General features: G+C 56.8%; 1 protein-coding gene across 2 annotated transcripts in view; it reads right to left on the bottom strand.

The window, feature by feature from the left end:
• Positions 1-4,181: 4,181 nt before the first annotated feature.
• KCTD5 (potassium channel tetramerization domain containing 5) overlaps positions 4,182-23,244 on the bottom strand; it is a 29,073-nt gene continuing 10,010 nt past the window's right edge. Inside the window, exons 2-7 of one of the 2 annotated variants that reach the window (XM_019634109.1) lie at positions 19,987-20,095; positions 17,722-17,813; positions 15,606-15,701; positions 12,523-12,648; positions 9,681-9,739; positions 4,182-5,929 (exon numbers count right to left, since the gene is read on the bottom strand). In XM_019634109.1, coding sequence (XP_019489654.1) covers positions 9,695-9,739; positions 12,523-12,648; positions 15,606-15,701; positions 17,722-17,813; positions 19,987-20,095 — 468 coding nt within the window. In that variant the 3' untranslated portion in view covers positions 4,182-5,929; positions 9,681-9,694. The remainder of the gene's footprint in view (positions 5,930-9,680; positions 9,740-12,522; positions 12,649-15,605; positions 15,702-17,721; positions 17,814-19,986; positions 20,096-23,244) is intronic. The other variant, XM_019634110.1, reaches the window with a different exon arrangement.

The following is a 23,244-nucleotide window of genomic DNA, read 5'->3' as shown; positions in this document are numbered from 1 at the left end:
CCCTGGGCTGGGACCCCTTTCTTCCTATTTCTAGTGTTCAAGGTTCAGGTCAGACTTGGTGTCTATAATGGTTTGTACAAAGACCCTCCCCTCCCCTAGAATTCAGAAATGAGCCAGAATTCTCTATGGAGCCCCCTCCCCAGGCCTACTGCCTGGCCTGGGCCCAGCTCTGCAGCCCCACCCTCTCCTGCCTCAACCTGTTATCAGCAACCCCACACAATCTGCTTAGACCCACCCCTCCTTCCCAGTGTGCCCTGTTTTGGCCTGTCACCACCAGGAATCCAGCATAAACGGGTCTCTGGAGTTTAAGTCCCCAGGGTGCTCTGGCCCTGCGGTGATGGCACAGACACCCATGGGGCAGCCTGAGGTTCACAGGCTGGCCCAAGCATGTCCACGGCAGGCCCCTTCTGCAGCCAGTCAGCTCCCCACCCCATGTGGGCTGATTCTCAAAAGGTACCTGGGCTTACCTGCGTTGCTCAGCAACCGTGAACTGGACAAGACTCCTAGGAGGGCAGGGATATGTCTACTGCTTCCTTGCAGACACACACATGCACACACTCCCTAGCACATCACACAGGCACATTCATGCAGACACGTGTGCACACCCATGCCTTCAAACGTCCACACATCCATGCACATACTCACTAGTACATAATACATGCACGCCCATATCGACTTACATACCAGTGCACACATGCGCATGCACACAGAAACCCACGCATGCACACAGAAACCCACACATGCACACAGAAACACATGCCCACACTTGCTTGTGTACACACAGGCACAGCTTGCCTGCCTGGTGCTGGGAAGAAAACCGGCCTGGATATTTTTTACGGAATAAATCAATAAGCACTTAGCCAGCACCGGCTGTGGACCGGCCCTGGGGATAGAGTGGGGACAAATACTAAATTCCCCCCTGTGCTCCACTTTGCCCAGTTCATCCCTGACTCCAGGCAGGAAGGCCTGGGAGACACAGCAACTGGCAGAGGCACACAGGGGCCCCATTTCCCTGCTGGCTGCTCCGTGGCCCTCTGGCGACTGGGCTGGCTGCTGCATTTCTTCTCTAGACCAGAGATGGGCTCCACGTCCCTCAGGGGATAGCAGATACACCGAGGCCCAGGCAGGGGGCTGCGGTGTGGAAACAGGATGGGGGTGTCCGGAGAGCAGCCCCAGGGACAAGTTCTGGGTCATCCTGGCTGGGAGCAGTGGCTGGCCTGGGTCGCGCAGCCTTGGAGAGGCCTGGACGAACCCTCCACTCTGCTCTGGGGCTATAAAAAGCCTCAGGCCCTGTGGTGGGGGGTGGTGATTAGAGATTAGGAGGTCTCTGGAGGGAGGCCCCGCTGCAGCCTCTGTGGGGAAACCAGAATGAAGCCTGACTGCCTGGACATGGGCGAGGACCAGGCTCCCCTCAGAGAAGGACTTTCCATCCCATCTCTTCCGCCTCCTGCCTGCTATCCCAGCTTTCTGGGTGCCCTGGGGTCCCCTATCATACCCTTATCCTCCTGCTACAGGGCAGGGGTCTGGTTAGGTCCCAAGGGGCTAACAGGGAGGAGAGGCAGATGCTAGGGCAGCCTGGCCCCCAGTGATGCCCCACCCAGATGGGCTGGGAGGGAGAGTCTGGGGTCCCCATACAGCCACTGAGCTGCTACAAACTGCCCCATCCAAGGTGGTGGCCAGCACGTGACTCTAGGGCACAGTTCCCTGACGCCTGGGCTTCCCCAACACTGTCCCTGCCCAGACCCAGGGCACATGCTCAACCAGATGGCCGTGGAGAGGAAGGGAATGCAGAGAGGAAGGGCAAACACAGAGACCAGGGGATTAAAAGGGAAAGCAGGTTTATTTCGTGCCATTCATAGTTCACGGCAAGCCTAGTGTTGTGAGAGGAGGTAATAAGGAGAGACATGCCCCCAGCTGTCACGAGTCCCCTCTCCACTCTGGGCAGAGGCGCAGCTCAAACACAACTTTCCACACTGCCGTCAAGCAGCACCTCAGAGCCATGCCAGGTGGGTGGGCGGTGGCGCCAGGGCCCCGCCAGCTGCAGGAAGAAGCAGAGACTGCCCTAAAGAGGGGCAGTGGGCCCAGCCCTGGGCAGGGGCCCATGATAAAAGGCCCACCTCGTAGCAACCACAGCAGCCTACAGAACAAGCAAGAGGAGGGGGCCAGACACCCCTCCTGGGACCCACAGCCAAGCCCAGAAATGCACACATGCACACGCACACACTACACACACCCACACACACATAAGCATAATGATCAGCTCATGGGAGCTGCAGGAAGGAAAACTGCTGGGCCAGGACCCTCTAGCCTCAAGGACCAGAGGTTAGCCACGGCTCTGACGTCACAGGGCAGGCTCTGTGCCCTGAGCTGAGCCCCAGGCCCGATGCCACCACCCAGAGCTCAGGTGCTCAGAAGGCAAGGCAGCCAGGAGGCATGAAGGAGGGAAAGGCAAAGAGGGGGTACAAATCAAAGCCCCCAAACCGGGGACCCTCCTCCCGACCTGGGGGTTGTGCATCAGTGTCCAGATTTGTGGTTTGTCTCAGGGAAGCACAGCTCACTCCAAAAGTGGTGGAAGGCACTGCTTCTACTGAAGGATGCCAGATCCACAGGCTGCGAGGCACCTGGGTCTCAGTGCCCCCCAGGCCTGGATATACAGACTGTATATCACATCTGCAGGGCACACATCTGCACTGTAGGCTCAGTCCTTTATTGCCTCAGTTGGGCTCAGTGACCGATGGGCAGTGGGGTAGCAGCCAGCCACTGCCACCAGCTCCAGGGAGGACAGAAGATGCCAGAAGCACCTGTTGGGTGGACACAAGTAAATGCAGGGAAGAGAAGGAACAAGGTGAGGTGACAAGGGGCGGTGCCTGTTCTTGTGCAGGGCCCTGGAATGTTCCAGGCATGGGCTCTGCAGGAGGCCCAGCAGCTGGGGGCCCATGCAGGGAGCCTGCACATGTCAAATGCCCGCCTTCCTCTCCTGCCCTGCCTAGTGGCTTCCTGGAGCTACAGGGCTGGTGGCCCTGAGGCTGCCCTGAGAACTGTGTCCTTTGCCCCTCCCCATACCCCCCCACGGCAGGCAGGCTGTGCCTGGAGCACAGGGTCCAAGGGTCAGGGCTACCTTCTTAGCCTCAGGACCCAGATTAGAGGGCTGTTTTCTTTCCAGTCCTTTGCTTGAATAGGAGACAAGCTCAGGGCTTTCACGGAGACACCCGAGATGCTCTGGGGCCATTCCTGAGTACCCGCCTGGCAGAGGCAACTGGAGGCATGTCCAGGTTCACTGTTGGCATCAGGAAGCTGGAAGATGCCAAGTGTAGTCTGTTTGGAAAGCAAACTCCTCAGAGCAGAACTTGGAGTCCTTCCCCATTTACCCGGGGCTGTACCCCAAGTGTCCAAGAGCCCGGCCCCCAAGCAGGCAGTTCCCACCCCCAGCCTGGGAAGGCAAAACAGTGACCCCTGAGGACCCCTGGGCCCCTGGCCAGTCCGGCCACACACCTGGAAACAAGACAGACACTCCAACAAGGCCGGGAGTTTGGGAAGCCGGAGACTCCAGCATCTTGAGGTCAAGGACAGTCTAGCCAGCCTCAGGGAGCCAGAGCTCTCCAGGGGACACAGGAACAGGAATTTCCCCGAAGTGCAGAGGGCATCCCAGGAGCTTTCACAGAGCAGCCACCAGGAAAAGCCAGAGTGGCTACAGGAAGGTGGGGGTGGGGATTTAGAGGAATGTGCTGCTGATCCTGCTGGCCAGAGTTAGAGACAGGACAGGTAGGTGGACATGCTTAATTTGATGAGGAGTAACTACAGTAATACCCTGGTTTGCGAGCATAACTTGTTCTGGAAACAAACTACGTACTCATATTGCAAGACATCGCTTGTTTACCAAGTTAAAATGTATCAGAAATGTTTGCTCGTCTTGCAGAACACTCGTAAAACACGGTTTTACTGTACTTTAAAACAAAGTCACTAAAGATGATCTTATTCCTGGGAATGGGGACATGACGCCAGCAAGAGGTAGTTGAGGCGACCAGGGCTGGCCTGGCCAAGGTGAGAGATGGGTGTGTGCTGTGCTAATCCCTCAGGTCAGACAGTGACAGGTGGATGGTCTGGCCCCACCCTGGCCACTGACCATGGCCCAGGTGCCAAGACCTTTTCCATGCATTTTAAGACACTAACAATTGCTCTGCTCATTCATAAATACACAATTTTATTCGCTATTTTCAGGGGAAACTTAGGCATTAAACTGTAAGCTGATAAAATACGGATACCTAAAAAAGTATAAAAGTATAAATATCCCCTTAGAATAAATTTTAGTGAATTAAGTCTTAATATCTTTAAATTAAAAAAAAACACCACAAGCCTATCTATAATGTCAAGGTCACAAATTAAACGACGCTAAGCGGCCAGCAGCACCCCACAGGTACACCCCGAGGTCAGCAAGGGCCGCCCTCCTCCCAGGGTTCCACAGGCAGAACAAATAACCAGGGGCTAAATGTGCCCTATAGAAAGGTTGCTATAAATGGTTAAAGCCAAACATTTAACAACATACAACAGACCTTACAAAAAGGAGGAGGTAAGTCCTAGGTGCTAGAGAACTTGGTTAATCAGGTTATTGGCAAAGGAGAAAAGGGCTCCGGAAGGATTGGAAACTAGACGTATCAGAGCCTCCGCCCAACGTGTCAGGAGCCCCTGTGTCAGTGTGCACAGCTCCCCAGGGAAGCCCGAGGTCAGGAAGCAGAGAGCTGCTCCTCCTAGCCAGGTCCCCCAGACTTGGACCGTCTCCACGACCAGCTCAGAAAGGTCTGTTCTCAAAGCATGCGGACAGCAGGTTTTAAAGAAATCCTAGTAGCTCCAATGTCGTGTCAGGTGGGCAGAGCCCATGCAGGTTGTGTGTGAAGTCTCAAACATCCCAGAAATATCAAAGAGAACTGCATAGTTGTACAAAGAAAACGAAAAGAGCCAGCAAGAAAGAGAAATATTTGTGATGCGCTGTAAACATCCAATTTTCAATGTGACCTGGAGTGTCAGCTCCAAAAGTCAGGTGGACAGGCCTCCCACCCTGCCCTCCATCCCAGGCGAGACAAAGGCACTGACTGACAGGCGCCAGCTCCCCTACGAACCCGTGGGTGGGACAGACATGACAAAACTTCTACCTCCCTTTAAATGACTTAACAGATCAACCCAAAATGCAGCAACACTTTTAGGCATTTCTAAAAAGTAAAAACATTGGGAAGTCTATCCACACTGGGGAAAAAAAGGGTGCAAAGGTCTCTCGCCTGGAAAATACAAATGGAGAAGCCTTGACTGTTCTCGACTGGATCAGGTTGGGGGAGCGCGGCTCTGAAGGAGGCCCAGCCTCAGGGCGGAGGCTCGGGAAGTAGTGAACACACAGAGGCCACCTCTGTCAAAAGCTGCCCAAGGCTGTGAGAAACGGACAACCGATCACACCTGGGCATGACTCCCAGACCCGAGGACCAGGGCCTGGTGGGGTTGAACACCCAGAGCCCAGGGCCACAGCACTGCGGCCACTTTCTACCAGTGAGACCCAGGCTCCGTTACAGGCTGTTCATGTAGCACCAAGAACACTGTCCTTTAAATGATCTTCTGTGGTTAAAGGGGTCAGTCGGGAGCATCCTGCCTCAGGCTGTGCAGCTTGGAAAACCCAGCAGAGGACCCCGCAGGAACGTCCACCTGATCAGCACACCAGCTCCTTGTGGGAAGCCCAGCCTTGGGCTGCTGGTCCTGTCTCTCACCACCCACCGCAGAGGCAAAAAAGATTCACACCCAGATCTCTAGAGAAATTGTCAAAAGCAGGTTTCTTCTCACGGCCAAGCTTCCTCAACATGGCGGCACGTTGCATCTTGGGAAAGGTAAAATATTTCTTCAGCAGCCAACACTGTGCTCCTCACATCCTTGAACCCCGTTCTTGCAAGATCTGAAAATGCCAAATGCAGAGAATGAGGACTTGGGTCTTGGACAGGGAGTTGGGAGCTACACAGCCCTGGAACCAGGTGCCTGGCTCTGGGGAGCTGGGCCCACAGGCCTCAGTTGGCCTATGGGTGGCTTGGCTCAGGGGTCTGAGGGAGCCAGCACCACCTGCCAGGGTCTGAGAACAGGCTGCGGCCTGGCCCAACGGACCTTCTCGTGGGGGGCTGGCTCGAGCACCTCAAGGCCCCACACAAGGGGCTGGCTCCTCCAACTCTCTCCACTCTTCATCCCAACCTGATGTCAGAAAGATATGCCCCCCATGTCCGACCCGCATCTCCATGGGCTTCCTCCAGAGGGCCCGAAACATGCAGGCATGGCCCAAGGGGGTGTAGCTCCTCATCAGACCTCAGAGAGCCCCGGCAGCATCTCCTCAGATGGCTGCCTCCTGCTCCCCTCTCAAGAGTCCCAGAGCCCGACTGGGGGCTTAACTACCCACCTGACGAGCACTGACTCCTGAGTATCTCTCCAGACTAGCTCCATCCTGGGCCAGACACATGTGTACGACTGGGGACTGTGGGGTCCCAGAGACCGCACCCCAATCTGCCCCTCTTCCTGCCAGTTGAAAACCATATATCCTCCACCCTGCATCCAGTCTCACAACCCAGAGCCTGGGCCCCGGGACTGCCCCAACCCCCATCCCCGCCAGTTTGCCCTGCACGTTGCCCGGCTGGGCTCACGTCTTGTTGCACAGGGCGTGGCCTCCCTGTGACTCGACCACCTACCCCGAGGGTGGCAGCCTCCTCTTTGCTGGAGCCAGACAGGACTCTATGAAACATGCACCCAATCCCACTGCCAGCCCTGCAGAGTCCGCCGCCCCGCTCCCTCCCACTCCTTGGCATCTCAGGGCCAGAGCAGCCCCTCACTCTACCCTGGCCCCCCTCTCACCACTGTGCATCCTATCTGTGCATCCCATCCCCCTCCAAATTGTGCTGGCAGCTCCTCAAGGCCCAGAGCCACCTGGGGACAGCCCTACACACTGCCAAGCACCTGCGGTCGAACCCTATAGAGGCCACATAGAGGGGGCAGGACCACCGTGTGTCCCCAGGAGGGGGCTTCGGAGCTGGCAAATAGTTCCATTTCCATACATCAAGTATGGCTGCTAAGCACCAGGTAACCAGGACAGAGAGGTCTCAACCTGGCCTGTAAGATGACACTCCCTGGGATCTCATCAGCAGTGTAAGAGTGAACTACCCGGGGGCGTTTTCTTCTTGAATTTCTGAACTGAACTACAATTCCTGACACTGTGTGCTTCTGAGCCCTGGGTCCAGGTGCAATAGGGGACGTGCCCCGTGAGGGCCAGCCCTATTTACGCCAGGTCCAGATCCAAATGGACACTCTGGCTGGAGTGAAGTTCACTGCTTCCCAATATAGCCCTGTAGGCGGCAGGCAAAGTTCTCAGACTCGCAGCAAGTACCCTGCTGGCCCCAAGACCTCCCGCTCACCAGCCAGGTGGCTGCCCACAACAGAATGGCCAGTCCCTCACGGTCACCCAGGGCTCATTCTCTAGAAAGCGCAAGTTCTCAGGAGTTGCTCCAGCCATCCCTTGCCACCCCTCCATCCCTGCTGGCCACCAGGCCTGGGCCCCCCGAGTCTCTGAGAGCTCTGGGGCCACTCAGACAGCCTGAGCTGCAGTCCCTGCAAAGCGTACACCCCGCTGTACACCAGACTGCACACCCTTCCTCAGGCCAGACCAGGGCAAGCCCCTAGGTTTAGGATTCGCTGGGAAAGCCTGGGAGGCCCTGTCGGAGGGACGTGATCTAAGAAGGGGACTCGGGTTGACAGTGCGTCCTCGCTCAGCCCTTGTAGCTTCCTCCTGCCTAGGTGCTAGTTCCAGCCCCAGGAGGGCCTGTCGGCCCCTGATCTTTGCTGTTTGCAGGGAAAGTTGGGGCGTGTGGGGTCACATGATGCACAGAGCTGCCCTCACTTTGTGGGAGCCCAGCAGAGCAGAGTTTGAAGGACTAAGTGGTGGAAACAAGGCCCACACAACAGGAATTTGGCCTGGGAGCAAGGTGACAGTACAGGAGGGGCTGCTCTGTCAGAGCAGAAGCCCCAACAATGATCTCCTAATGAGAACATAAGAATCCTCCAAGGAACTGTGACAGTCATGGCCCCACCTGCCCTGGACAGGGCTCTCATCTGGGCCACCTCTCATCAGGGCAGGCTACTATGAGCAGCACCCCAAGATGGGCTGAGGAGGGTCCGGTGGCCACTGGAGCTCCAGGACTGCTCTGTGATCAGCACGCACCCACCCCTCCCCCAGCCTGGACCCGAGTGAGGCCTCCATAGCAGCTCCAGCTAGCAGATGCAGAATCAATAAGTGACTGGGGAGGGGGGCTGAAAGAAGCCCCCTCTGTACTCCTGGATAGTGGCTCAGTGCCAGCACCCAGCAGCCTACCAGTAGGTGTGGCTCCTCCAAGTTCACGCAAGCTCCCCTAGCACCCAATCGAGTTCCTATCATGGGTCACCATCAGGCCAGGCCAAAGTCCGGGGCCTTCTGCCTGTCATCCACATGCTGCTGAGCCACTAAGATGTGGCCACCCCAAACCAAGAAGGGCCACAAATGTGAACTATATGCCTGATTTCAGAGGCTCTGAAGTGAGAAAAGTATCACAATGATTTTCCAGATTGAAATGACAACATTTTGCATGTACTGGGTTAACAGTACTAGCATCAATTTCACATTTCTTACTGAATGTGGCTGCTAGAAAGTTTAAAAGGACAGATGGAGCTTGTGTTGCATGTCCCCTGGGCTCTGACAGCTGGTCCAGACCTGCACTCGGCAAACATTTTCTTAAAGGGCCAGATAGTAAATATTTTAGGATTTGTGGATCAAGAGGCAAAAAAAAGCCCCCGGTCTAGCCCTCTCATGACCGGAGGGTTGGCCTTTCATTGCTCAGCAGGCCTCCCACCTTTCCATGCTGCTCCCAGGGTGACAGCTGAGGGTCCCTACCTCAGGTCTCAGCCCAGGAGGAAGGCCCTGGTGGGAGCAAGAGACCCCGGATGATGCCTGGCTTGTCTGCCTGCAACTTGCCCTCTCTGGGCTTCGACTTCCTGTGTGCAAGATGAGAGAACAGGCCAGGTGGTTCCCGCTAACGAAGAACATAGTGGGGTTCTAGAACCAGCTAGGACTATCAGTCTAGGCAATGAGAAGAAGCTGGGAGGTGACGGACATGAGGAGCAGTAGGGGGCACTGACCGAGTCTCCCATCACAGGGCAAACAGAAGAAGGGACCATACAGACAGTCCACCAGCATCCCTTGCACAAGGCGCCAGGGAGCAGGGGTGCTGCGGCCTTTGGCTTGAGGATCAGGGTCCAGCCTCTGCAACACAGTCCCGACTCTGCGGCCCTCAGCCCATGGCCCGGTGACAGGATGGAAAAGCTGGCAGGATGGGGGTGGCCTGGCCCCCAGGAAATTCAGGCCCATGTCCTCGCCGACTGACACCCATGGCGAGGAGGGCTGACACACAGGGCTCTCAGACATCCCAGCCAAGGTCCGAATCCCACCCCCATGGGTATCCTAAAGGGGACAGACAGACAGTCCCGCCCCCAGACCTGCCAGCTCTACTGCAGATCTACACAGCTGGCATCTAACATGGAAGGTTCTCTGTCAACTACAGGCATGAAAAATACACAGCAGAGGAGAGGCTGGGTCAAGGAGACTAAAGTACGGGGTCCATTGCAAGGGCAGCAGAGCTCACCAGGACATTTACACTTAATCTGAGTCATTCTCATCGTGACCCGTCTCCTCGTCGTCACTCTGGCTCGGCACATAGCACGCGGCAAGGGAGGAGAAGAAGAGAGGACACCGTGAATGCAGGGTGAGGTGAGGGGGCAGCAGAGGGAAGGCCGTCCAGAGGCCTCTGTGACCACAGCACTCGGGGCCAGGAAGTCCCGTGGTGTTGTCAGCAAAGCACAGACCAGCCTCATCTTGGGGGCCTGGGCCCCACACCCACATGCCTAGATCGTACCATGAAGGAACACAAGACTCAGGTGTCTCCCTTGCCCCACTGTTGCTGGGCCCCGGCACCCCCAAAGTGCCAAACTTTTCCTTCCCTGTGCACAGTGAAGAACTGAACCTTGCTCTAACAGCAGTCTGGCCTTTGCCCTCGGATCCTGGGAGGTCGTGACCTCCACCATACCAGACAATGTGATGGGGGCTGCGTCAATTGGCCAGGGGGGGCTGGAGACTGCAATTAGGCAAATGGGCGATCAATCATCGATTAATCAACCAATCAATCATGTCTATGTGACCGAGCCCAGTAAAATCTCTGGGGGAGCACCCTGATGGTCAATGTTCCAAGCATGTGGCCACTCATCCCGACTCCACAGGAGCACAAACTAAGGAGCCCCGAGTCTGGCGGGTTCCCTGGCACATCTAAACTCTCCCTCTCAGTACTTCCTGTAATAAATTGCAACTGTGAGCATAACAGCGGTGAATTCTGCAGGTCCTTCTGGCAAACCACGGAATCGGAGAGTGGTTGGGAAAGGCCCTAAACTTGCAGCTGGTGGCGGACGCAGCTCTTGCATGGACCATTCCCCTCGCCGAGTGACCCCACCCCTGCCCACTCTCTCCTGCCACTTCCACCCGGAGACAGGAGGTTGGTCCGTCAGTGCCAAGAGGCTATCACGTGCTGCAGGGCACCCGGTGAGCAGGTCTACGGCAGTGACACTTGCTGCCCGCAGAACACGAAGCACTGCTCCAACCAGGCTGCACATGGGTACCCCCAAATCACCATCCCCAATCCTGCCCCAAACATTTTCTGTGGCCTGGACCGTGCTCTGCCCCGTTTAGGAGTCGCTGTGGCCCTCACAATTCAGAGCCAGGTTATTTTTGAAGAAATAGGGTCACGTTCTCAACAGCAAAGCGATTTGGGATCACACCGGGAGCTCCCTCATAGCACAGATGCATCCTTTCTGCAGCTGAAAAGCCACCTGAGGGGAATGAGCTTGGGCAGCTGCCTTGGTGAGCTCAGACATGAAAACTTTTCAAGTTCAGAAATAAAAGCTTCTAAAAATAAACAGTTTACAAAAGCCTTGCGCTTGCTCAGAGAGAGGTGCACCTCCTCATGAGGCTGGGGGCTCCCGGGGAGGTGGTGTCCCATTCTACCCCAGACTCTACAGGAAGCACATCCCCAGGGCCGCACTGGGACTCCTTGGTCCCCAGCATGCCTGCCTGTTGCCAGACACCATAGGGACCCCTCAGGGTGCTGTCCTGTCCTGAGCAGCTGCAGGAGGGCAGGGTGGGGACGTGAGGACTCTGGAGGCCTGGGACATGGACAATCACCCAGGTGTGAAGACACAAGACTTCTTCACACTGTGGTGGCAAAAGCTATCTCAAGCAGGTAGAGGTGGCCACTTTGGGAGGGCCGGTGGGCGTGGTAACGCTGCCCAAGCCCACCCTCCAAAGACGACTCTGAAAGGCTCGCAGGGGCAGTTGTGGGCAGTTGGTGGCCAGCCAGAAGCCATTCCAACCGAGTCTGAGGAAGCCCTGGGAGTCCCGGCTGAATGTCATCAGTTAAAATCCTTCTAGCTCTGGCCTTTTCCTACACTCACTCAAAATACCCTTTGGCAGGCAATACCCTGAGCCTTTACCAGGGCTGCCACAGAGTCCCACCCTCACCTCCCCAGCTCTGCCAAGACCTCGCAGACCCCGAGGGCCCCCTTACAGCTGGATGCAGGGCTGTCTGGCCGCCACCTGGTTTGAAGGTCTGAAAGTCCCGCCAGGTGGAGCCAGTCCAGGACAATGCTGGGCTGTGTGTCCTGGAATCCCTGACCTCAGGAACGAGCCCAGAGGAGGTGCCACTAGAAAGTTTTGCCTCTGGGTAAGGCCAGCCACTGCTCCCTCCCTGCCACGGGGCTAACCTGAAAGCAAATGACATGCCAGTTCCACTTTCGCCCTGGCTGCGCTGCCCTCCCCAGGAGACAGAAGAGCCAGTGCCCATCAGGGAGTGGTGCCAGTTTACACAAGGACTGGCCAGTGCTGGGCCAAGGCAATGCTCTGCAGAGTCTAAATAATAGAACCTGCAAGACCCACTCTTTTTACAAACCAACCTCGATTCCCAGTACAGGATGGGTGTGGCTGAGGCAGGTACTGCTCAGGGGACCCACCCTGCAGCCTCCACGCTCCCAAATCCCCAGGAAAACGGCCCACAATGGTGGCATCACTTAAAAGCACAGCCACAACACTTCCAGGAGCATCTCTGCCCATTAGAAGGGCTGTCGGAGTGCATGGGCTGGGGAAGCCTCAGGGAGCTGCTCTTTGGGGAGCCCAAGTGCAAAGACCCCTTGCTGCACCACCCACATCCCGAGGGATATACATGTCCTTTGTTATAGGGCTCTGATTCTGGCACATGAGGCAGGAATTATGTGATGAGGGACAAGAAGCGCAGGTGAGCACACTGCCAGGAAGCCTGTGCAGCAGGGAGCGTGACCAGAACAACGAGAAACGATAAAGCTCTGGGGTGGAAAAACCCAGCACTGCAGGGTGCCCTCTGCCCTCACAAGCCCTGGTGCTGCCGGTCTGCCAGCCCAGTCACCCACCTTGGCTTTCTCGCTGGGCTCACTGGTTGTGCCGTATGGGGAGTTGTGCAGCTCCTTGGAGACCACACAGAGGAACTCGGCCTGGTCTTCACTCCCATAGTTGTAGGAAGAGCCAATGCTGACCAGCTGGGAGGGGAGAAGACAGGTATGATGTGGGGAAAGTCACATGTGCATCCGGCTCAGGACCAGCCCACCCACCAGGAGGGAAGTGCCAGCCTGCAAAAACACACAGCCACGACAGCCGACACTCAGGAAGATAAGGGACAGGTTTCAGCCAAGAGAGTTTTAATGAACTTACGGGAAATAAAGTCCACACTCGGGCACATACACACTGACACCCGAACACTACCACACGCGCACACCTCATGCAAGACAGGCCTGCTTTGCAGGATGGGTGACTGTTTTTAGGGTTTCTAGGCCCACAGGGGATGCTGACTGACCACAGGGAGAGAGGGGCTCAGTGCTAAGCAGGGTAAGGAGTGGGGCAGGGCCAGGGCGGCATGCTTAGAACTCGTCCTCTCTGAGCAAGCAGCAGAATCGCAGAGTTTGGCATACCAGCTGCTCCCTTCACAAAGGCCCCGAGCACACACCGTGTGAGCACACACAAGGACAAGCTCTGGTAGCGGAAGGGAAGATGGGAGGAGGTGGGCCGCTGAGGGCAGAGCTGCCTGAATCTCAAAGACAGATGCTAGGACAGCTGTGGCTTCTGCATGTGTCAGTCTCAGTCTGTGTGGGTCCACATCACCGGGGGCACCCAGGCCATGCAGGGGCTGAGAGCTGACCTGCCCACTACCCCAGGGCCACCAAAGACTTGTGCTTTTCAATGCCAAATTAATCAAAAGAAAACCACTGAAATTGCAATAAAGCCATCAATGCCATAATTATCACACCAACCAACACCTAGAAGGCCCCTTGCTCCCCGGCCTCTTTACAGATGAATCTGTGCATGTGGGAGAGGCCAAGGGTGGGTGCTCTGCATGCAGAGACATGGGAAGGATGAGGAGAGGGCGGTGGGTGCAGCCAAGCAAGGGACATGTGCGGAGTCCTGAGGCCGGCATGGCCAGGGGTGGGGAGAGCACAGGGGGCCACAGAGAAGGGGCAGACGTGCTCTCCCTGTGTTTCCGGGAGTCTGTTGTAGGTTCACAATTGCCCCTCAGGAGCTAGGCCCTGCCACCTCCAAACCACAGGGGTGCCAGCCCTGAATGCAGACTGGGTGGTGGGTGTGCAGCCACTTATAATCGGGTCTACCCAGAGGCCATGTTCTCATGAGGCACGCCAGCCTCTTCCAAACCTCGCTTGGAACTTTGTTCTGGCCTCATCTCTGACCACTGGGTGAGCCTGGGTCACCTCGCTGGGCCCAGGCTGCCACTCCATGTCCCCTGCCATAGGCAGGTCCAGCTCCTGCTTCTGAGAGTAGAGCATTTCTCATTAAGCAAACATGACTCTGGCCCTGGGCCGTTGCTGGCATGACCCAGGAGGAGGATGTCCCCCAGTGACAAACTGAGCAAAGCACGTAAGGCTTGAGAAGAGGGGACTCTGCTCTCTCGTTGGCTTTGGGATCCACTCAGAGGAGCTAAGGACGAAGTCCCTAAGCTGGTCATGGGGAAGAAGACGCCCGTGCAGGAGGCAGGAGGTGCTCTCTCCCTCCCAGCAGGGGCCACAGCCGTACTTAGCTCCACTAAAGATCCTGAACTGGTGACAGCAGCTCCCATTTCCCCAGCTCTTGCCCAGGCTATATGCCGAGGGACAAAGGAGGGCAGCGGGAAACCGCTGCTCCTGCGCGAGTCTCTGGCTGGATTTTAATGGGGTCAGAGCACGAGTAACACACCTGTAGGGCCCAGGACCCTACTGGGCCACCCCAGGACAAGGGCAGGGTAGGGCATGCTGTGACACCATGAGAGCAGGACACACAGAACTGCCCTAGTGGCTAGTCCCAGGGTGCAGGGAGGGACACAAATGCTGACTGTACCTGTCTTTAGTGACATTTTAAGGGGACTCCAAGCACTCCACAATGCAATCTATTATTTCAAAAGACCCAAAGCAAAGGAGTAGACTTAATTAGGAGGAGCGCTAGGGTGACCCCATTAACTCCCACTCTCTCTCTGGGCAGGACCACTTGCAATGGACAAAACCTGCCCCCTATGGAAGCCAGCAACAGAGGCAACTCCCAGGGGCCAGAGGGGCCCCAGCAAGCAAGGCGGTCACTATCTGGGGCTAGGGTCGCAGGTCCAGTGTCTACCCTTCACAACCAGTGCCCTGGGCTGGGGGCCGGAAAATCACAAGCCTGAACCACAGAGTCTCTGCCTAAGAAAGTAGAACAGCGATGACGAGCTGGTGGAAAAGGTGCTGGCCACTAAGGACAACCCTGACGTGTTGAGGCCACAGGTACTGAGCGCATCCACATGGGACGAGAACAGCGTGCAGAGCTGCATGGAGCGAGGGAGCGGTGGGAAGAGGACCCAGCACTCACACTGTCACATCAGTCCCAGCCTGAGGCGACAGCAGAGCTGAGGAAAGTGGAGGGGCACAGCTGGGCCAGCATCAGCAGCATCTTTCCAGTCAAGTGCAGAAAAGGGGCTGCAGGGCCGTAGAGCAGCCCCACTGGAAAGGGGCATCCGTGCCACCTGCTGCACTAAGGAGCCCGAGGCACCATCTGCTCAGCCAGCACGGGAGGGGCTGGACAGACATGGGGAGAAACAAGGAGGTAGGGCCAGGCCAGGATGCCCTCAGGAGGTCACCCAAATACATGCTAGACGGCAGATGGAAGCTCAGAGAACAGTCCCCCCAAAAGGATGAGCAAGGATAACTGCAGAGAGAAAAATGGGGAGGAAGCGGGGGGGGGGGTGAGGACCCCAGGGAGGGGGGGTTCTTTAGTAACAACTCCTCCCTCCCCACACGAACGCCAAGGTGCAGGCTGCTGTTTGTGAGAGAAGCCAGTGAACCACAGGCTCCCAGTGCTTCATTACTGGTCCCTGGGGCCAGCAGCCCTGAGGACCCAGGTGGGGCCCTTGTAATTAAAAGTTCCACTGCACCACAGGCTCACGTCACCCCAGGGGGCGGTGGTGGGAGGAGGGGTGCTTCACCTGCTCAAACTTCCAGCCATCAGACATGGTGGACACCATCTGTGTGAGCTCCTCCTCTTGACACTGAAGCACGCGGTACACATGCTTCACCGGCACCTGCGAGAACAAGGGCCACAGGTGAGACAGGCCCCACACACCCTGCTGCTCCCGCCCCAACCCGGCTACCTCGCCCCAGGTGCTGATTCTGGGGACAGTCGGACAAGGGGCCCGATGAGCCCGATGAAGCTGACGTTTCCTCCCACCTCTAGGACTCAGGTCATGATGCTCAAAAGCAGCCCCAAACGAATCTACCCCAACAAAACAAACGGCTAGAACAGCTGCCATTTTCTGCCTCCTCGTCTGCCTCCAAAAATATTTCTATTTCTAAACTCCAAAATAAAATGAGTCATGTTCTTAAAATGCCCCAAGCACCTGTGTCTAGACATAAATGCACAAGGACATCCATCTCTGTCCCTGGGGGAAATCACACACAAAGTCCCTGAATCCACCCGCTGGGAGGGATGGACGTGGAGGCCTGAGAGCAACGCCCCTGCTCCCAGCAAAGCTTTCAGACATCCCAGCAGCTCAGACAGAAGCCCTCCCTTGGGCTGAACTGGCTCCCCCAAAACTGATATATCTTCTGACCCTGCCACCCACTGGACCTTCCCTGAGCTCCATTCCAGACATGGCGCTGGTACTGCGAGCCCCTGGGGAGGTCTGCCCTCGCGGAGCTGCTATTCCAGCAGGAGGTGGCAGCCGCCACACACAACACGCGTGTAACCAGGGGGAAAGGGCTGAGGGAGCACCAGGCTGTTCTCTGACTCATACCCGTGACACCTGAATGACAGGGTCAAAGCCTGAAGTAGATGTTTTCATTTGAAAACAGTAACACTGGCACACTACCCAGCCTGAGCCCTCTAGTCCTCACGCAGGCCCTGTAACAAAGGGCTCCTCTATCTCCAGTACAAAAAGGGAGACTGAGGCACACAGGTTTGGGGCCCACCCAGGTCACACAGGTCTTAAGTGGGGCTGCTTGGGGGCCGGGGGAGGTGAGGCGAACTGGCCAGAGATGACCAGGGATCTTGTGGACATGTCTCCTCCTAACGGCCCTGGCACCAAAGTGACTCCCACAAGAGGGCTGGGGCCTCTGCGGGTGGGTGGTCCAGCCTCCCAGGCTGTCACTGAGGCACACCCCTCCCCCAGCCTGGCCTCTTCACAAAGACCAAGAGCTCTGGCTCAGAATCTGCCAGGTGCCCAGTGGGAAAGCCCACGGGAGGTGGGAGGGTGAAAAAGTTTTAAGTGGACTGAGACGCCAGATAATAATGGCAGCTCTGAGGGACCATCCGCTTCATCAGCCTTCCTAAGGAGTGGAACTCACTGGGCAAAGGCATTGCTCTGTGCCCAGGAGCAGAGCTGGCGCAGCGACAAAGACTTAGACCCTCAGCACCTCCCTTCACAGAGGAGCCGAACACAGCCCACTTCAAACACTGGCCTAATGGGCAGCAGCGTGGCTGTGCCGGCTCTGGCACTGCCAGGCACAAAGGTGGTACAAAGAGAACCGAGTCAGCCCAGCTTTTCCAATAAAGCTGAGTCCTCATTGCACCAAAGCAGGGTTGCAGGACCCCCACCTCCACAGCCTGCCCCCAGCTCAGAGCCAGCTCTCCCTCTTGATCCCTGGCTCCCCAATGGCCCTCTCAATGGGCAAGCACACGGCCCATAGCCCACTGCACTTGCCCACCCTGCCTGTAATGCCCTCCCGAGACGGCTACACACTCACTCACCCTCAGAGGCCTCCCTGTTCCCGCCACCCCCTCACCCTCACGGGGCTTTCCTTTCCTCCTCGGCAGCTGCCTGCCTTTTCCACTGGAGTGGGACTCCCTGAGGGTAGGCTGGGCAGAGCTAGATGAATGTGCCCTGCAAGCCTCCATGGTGCCAGCTGGTAGCACCGCGGGAGGTGCCTAGAGGGCAGGACATCGGGCGCTGGGACAATAACAGGAAGACGGTCATCACATCACGATAGGACAGCCCAATCCTGAGGCCTCATGAGGAGGCCCTTGGTCAGCCGGGAGGGAGGGGCGGGAGCCGTGCATACGCACCAGGCCTCAGAAGCTTCCGGCACATTAGTCACTGGTCTCACCTGTGATGTTTTGCTGTCTCGCTCTCTAATTTTGTCCTTTACAAGTTTTATTAGTGAGGTGATATTGTAAAATTCTGCTTCCTCCAACACTCCTAGAATTGAGAAAAATAACTGTAATTTTCAAATGCAAGAATAAACGTTTCACCCCAGCCTTGCTGTGGACCTGTGAGATGTGCACGGCCTGCTCAATGCTTCTCAGCTCCCCCCCAACACCCCAATAGACTCGGTGCAGACAGACATTGTTGGCTGTCAGTGGGGCTTCCCAGGGACAGAGGGCTCAGATGGGGGAACAGCATGATTACGGAACACTCTTGCATGAATCCCAAAGGTGACCTGCTGGGTGCAGAGCTCGCGCACAGAACAGCTGCTGCACACACAGCTCGGTGTGTGGACTCTGATCTCCACGCTAGGCACAACGGATGGAACGCCAGCTCTTCCCTCCATAGCCTGCAGTTGTCTACCCTGGGTTGGCCGCCTCCTACTGCCCCTCCACGAGAAGCTCCGGCCTAGCCAGGCAGCCCTGTGCGAATCTGAGGCACTTGGCACCTCAGTTTCCCGATTCAGTCATTAGACTGTGACTGGCTGAGAGAGTGGCTCCTCGTTCCAGGACTCTTGCCAGTTTAGGAACTCCTTTCCTCCCAAAGATGGCTGCTTGTAATGCACCACGTTAGGGACTCAAAACCTCCAGGAATTCTGAAGAATACACAGGAGGGGCTCTGCTTCAGGGATTCCTCGTGGGTATTCCAAAAGGTTCTGAGTGTGCCTTCTGCTGCCATGTCCGGTCCTCCTGGCCAGACCTTGCTCTGCATGGCATGGTCCCTCCACTCTGTGCAGTGGGAGCTCAGAGCCGTGGACTCTGGCTGCTGGACCTGCTCTGGCTGCTGGACCTGCTCGGGCCCCTCCTAACAAGGTCTCTAGGCGAGGTGACAGAGGATAAGGGTGGGGGCGAACAGCAGCCTCCCAGGCAGGAAGTTTTTCTTCAGGGCCACCCAAAGGGAAGCTGCATCTAGAATGTCGCATCTCAGGATGACTCTCGGTGGCCATCAGCCCTTCCTATCAGACCAGTGGGTGAGGACTGAGGGGCACTGCAAACGAGCACCAGAAGCTTTAGGGCAAGCATGGGGCCTGAGAGGCACATCTTTCTTCCACCTGGACACTCCAAGCACTATATTCTGAAGAGCAGAGCCAGGAAATGGTGCCCATGAGCCTTTCTGCTGAAAGCACTCTGTCTGAGGCCAGTGGGAAGGCAGGTGGGCGAGGCTGGGCGGCGGGGCTTGGTCACATCAAGTGCCCCTTTCTAAGCAAATCACATTGAAAACAGGCTGAGAAGCTTAGCCCAGAATTGTACAGCTGTACACACACAAAAGTGTGCTCCAAACCACGCAAGTATGTGTGCATAAAAAAAGGAGTCCAGGGGCCTGGAAAAGACACTGAGTAAGATGTGGTGAGAGCTGAGGTACTGAAGTACACAGTTCAGTACTGGTGGTCATTCCAGGAAGCAAGTAGAGCAGGGGAGCCGGAGTCCACTCTGAGCGACAGTGCCCTGAACCTCTCCGGACCGCCCTGGTGCTTGGAGCCAAGCCCACACCAGAGCACGCAGACGCGCCAGCCTCAGATCTGGTGCCCATAGGGCTGTGCCTGGCGAACGCTTCCTGTGACCAGAGCCTGAACTTAGCACGACGCTTGAGGATGCAGACAGAACTCAAGTGGTGATAATGACACGGTGGTGCCCTGAAGGAAGAGCAGACCCGAGGTGACCGAGACTCTGGGGGACCCCTGGGAAACTCACATGGCAGGCACGTCCCTAACACACGGCCCTCAGACTGTGAGAACAGGCGATTGCCCAAGGGAAGAGCCCCACCCTCAGGCATCATTAACTAGACACTTGAAGGAGGGAGTCCATGGAGAGGCCCACAGCTAAGGGGACCCCGCAGCCAGGCAGTGAGGGTTACAGGGACCCTTCTACTATGGCGGTCCTGACGGGTCAGCCCAGCTCTGAAGAGTCTCTGCTTCCTGGAGGAGGGAAAGAGGTGATGCTGAGCAGCCCTCTTACCTCTCTGAGACCAGCGTCTGCTGCCTCATAGAACACACTGGCGAGGAAGCTGGAAAGCAGGTGAGGGTATTCGGGCACCTAGGACTTCTGAAGGGAACAGGAGTGCATGGACCCCAGCCTGGGCCTCGGCACACAGGGCCTGCTCCTCTAGGGCAGCTCGGACTCAAGAGGGGTCCGGCTGGCACCTTCACCAGATCCGGCTCTCAACTCACCTTCTTCTGCGAGGTCTTTGTTAATGACCAGCTTGCCATGTCTCAGGTAGTTCAGCACGGGCCCAAAATAGGTGGGATCTCTGTCGATTAAATAGGCACCTGTTTCATCCTACAAAGAAGAAAGCACCAATGTGAATCTTGGACCAGAAAGCAGAGATCACAGCTCACCCCAATCCAGGTCACATTTAAAGGGGGTTTTAGAGGCATGTGGGTCATGCGTCTTTTTAACCCACAACCAGATGGCGTTCATGGCACTTTTAGGAGCCCCAAAGCGGCGTTGCATGCCTCCTGCCATCTGTAGCCTCCACCCCTGATCTGTCACCATTTCAGGTCTAAGCCAAGTTTAAGTTCTGTTTTGTCACAAGATAACCTCCCTTTATTCACTCTGAGGCAAGGTGACTATGTGTGGGGCCTCTTGCTTCAGAGCTCCAAAGGTGTCTGAGGAAAAGTTGATCCTTTTCTCACTTTAGAAACTGTCACAAAAGCGTGACTAACAGACTCTCCTCCATGGGACACTCCTAAAGGCAGGGCTGATGCCAACGATTCCACTTCAGAAAGACACTGCGACACGGGCCTCTACGGCCAGCGCGTGCCTGCCCTGCTCATTTCGGGGCTCCTCCTTGAGCAGGTGTGTAGGACTGGGGGTCAGGGATGGTGGCCTGGGTCACAGGCACATGGAAAAGAGCCTCATTTTCCTCTGAAGGTGGCCCCAGAGCTTCCCAATGACTGCTACCACCACGAGAGCCTCAGCCGGTGGGCAGGAATCCTGGAGGCTGAGCTGTCTGCAAAATAGACCATCAGAGGGTGCTCCTCCCTCACCTGGACCATCCCTGGTTCCACCTCCAGGGCTGGAGACTTTCAGGGACCCTCGTGGCCCACTGGCAACTCTTCCGAGTCGGCTCCAACCATAGCCTCTCGGTGGCCGTTGCGGCCATGGCCAGGGAGAATGGACACTAGGGTGGAGGCAGTCCCTGCACAGTGACACCACCAGAGTGGACCTCATGGAGGTCGCACAGAGTAACAGGCAATGGGAGGGGGTGGTTCAGCGGCAAAGGAGCCACAGCGGTCTGGGGGTGTGACAGCACCTGGGATCCACCACAAGCAATGGACCTGATGCTGCCTGAATACCACAGACTGCATATCTATCTGATTTGGGTCGCTGAGTATGGCCCTGTCCAGGCTGCCTTCCAGTGCGGCTGCCGGGGGGATGAGGGACCAAGCAGCAGCTCCCACCACACGAGCACCCGTAGCCCATAGAGAATCCTGCTCCCTCCCATAAGCCCACCTGCCCTCCCCACACAGAGCCTGGTACCTGGACCAACGGCCCCACGGAAGGCAGCAGGTGCCAAGGCCTCGGCCATAAGACAAGAAGGTAACTCTGTAAAATAGTGTGAGAGTCGACATGGTCTCTCTGCCCGGGAAACGGCTCCCGGGCTCATGAGAGGGCCTCAGCAGGTAAGGGCTACAGAGAACAAGAAAGCAGCTGGCTGGCCCTACCCCAGGACAGCACTGGGCATCTCTGCAGGGGGTATGGTGTGGTGGAAACACCTGAACCTCTTGGATGTGACATGCCCAGGGGCACCAGAGCCCAGAGACGCAGGAGGCATCTTGCCCACAAAGCAATACTGTGAGATGTTAGGACCCTACTTTTTAAAAAAAATTTTTTTTTTATTGGGGAATTGGGGGCTGGGAACAGTGCTGGGGAATTGGGGGAAGGGGAACAGACAAGTTGCTGTCGTTTTGTTCTTCAGTCTAGTTGTGGAGGACGTTGCTTCACTGGCCCAAGTTGGCACCATCATTGCGCTCTTCCCGGGTGAGGCAGATCAGTCGCCAGCTTCTGGACGGCCGCTCACTGCGGCTGCTGGCCACTCACGCTGGCTGCTGGCTACATACGGTAGTCCATGGCAACCCAGTGCCACAGGGGCTGCAGCCTATGCCGTCGCCAGCGACTCAGGGCAGCCCAACTCCAGGTCGAGCTGCCGTTCAGCATCTTAGCTGTAGAGGGCAGCGTCACTGGCCCTCATATGTGGGATCCGAACCGGGGCCCTCTGGCGTCCCAAGCCAGTTCTTAACCATCGCACCACTCGGCCGGCCCAGGACCCTACTTTTAATCCGTGAGTATCGAATTCTAGAGTGCGTGTGGTAAAACCTGGTGGTTTCAAGGGTTTCTTCTCTAAATCCACCATCACAAAGTGATAAAAACCTGCTCTTCCTGGCTCAGGTCCATCAGGGCTCTGGACGGGAAGGCAGAAGGACCTGTAGCCTTGGTGGTCTGTGTACAGCCCCGCTCAGCCCAGATCACCTCTGTGTCCCGCCCTCCCACAGGCCTGGGCACTCAACCCTGTCTTCAGCCACTGCCTGCTCCCCCTCTGCCCCCACCGTGGACTTCCTGTCCCCCAGGGCAGTGTCCTAATCACACAGACCTCCCAAATTCATCCATGGGCCCCATCGCCCATATAAGGAAGCACTGGTCAGACACTGTCCCATGGGCTCCTGCCTGCCAGCCCTCTGGGCCCTGACTGCTATCCAGCCAAGGCCAACAGACCCCATGGGCCAGCTTCTCAATCATTGCTGCTTCAGCAGCCTCCATACTAATGAAAATGGCCACCATTTCCTATAAAGGGGCCCAGGTCTGGAAAGAAAGGGATGGAGCTGCCACGGCATGGAATCGAGGGGCTTTCCCCCCACATCCCCAAAGTATAAAAAGAGCCAAACTGTGACATTTGCACAATAACAAGCTCAGAAATTACTCATCAGCTCACTGTTACCTCACAGACAGCTGGCAGAAAGTCAAGTAGGAAAGATCAGATGGGACAGGGCTCATCTCCACCCTCAGGGCACCCCAGGGAGCCTCCCTTGTCACAAGAGGCTGAGGCCTCAGGGCCGGCCTGTCAGGTCAGATGGCAGACTCAAGGCCACACGACCCACAAGTGGGGCACTGCACTCAAAAGAAAAAAAGAATGTTTACTGAGTGCCAACACCAGGCTGAGCAGCACGAGACAAACAAAGGTGACCCAGGCCTATGAAGCCTGGAGGAACCAGGGGATGGGAAACAGAAGAGACAGGGGAGCCAGACGAAACCAGGGTGCCCAGGGACAGAAGGAATGCGGATGGGTGCCTGGACAGGGCATGGCAGAGCTGGCACTGTGCTGGGCCTCAAAACGTGAGGCGGGTCCAGAGAAGGGCAGGGACGGAGAGGCACTCTTGGGACACACTGCATGTCCATTTCTGAGGACCGCTAGCTCTGAGTCAGTTAAG

Source organism: Hipposideros armiger, unplaced genomic scaffold (assembly GCF_001890085.2).
Source record: "Hipposideros armiger isolate ML-2016 unplaced genomic scaffold, ASM189008v1 scaffold_1500, whole genome shotgun sequence".
Lineage (NCBI taxonomy): Eukaryota > Metazoa > Chordata > Mammalia > Chiroptera > Hipposideridae > Hipposideros > Hipposideros armiger.
Note: the sequence above shows the minus strand (reverse complement) of the source record. Positions and strands in the feature narration are given on the sequence as shown.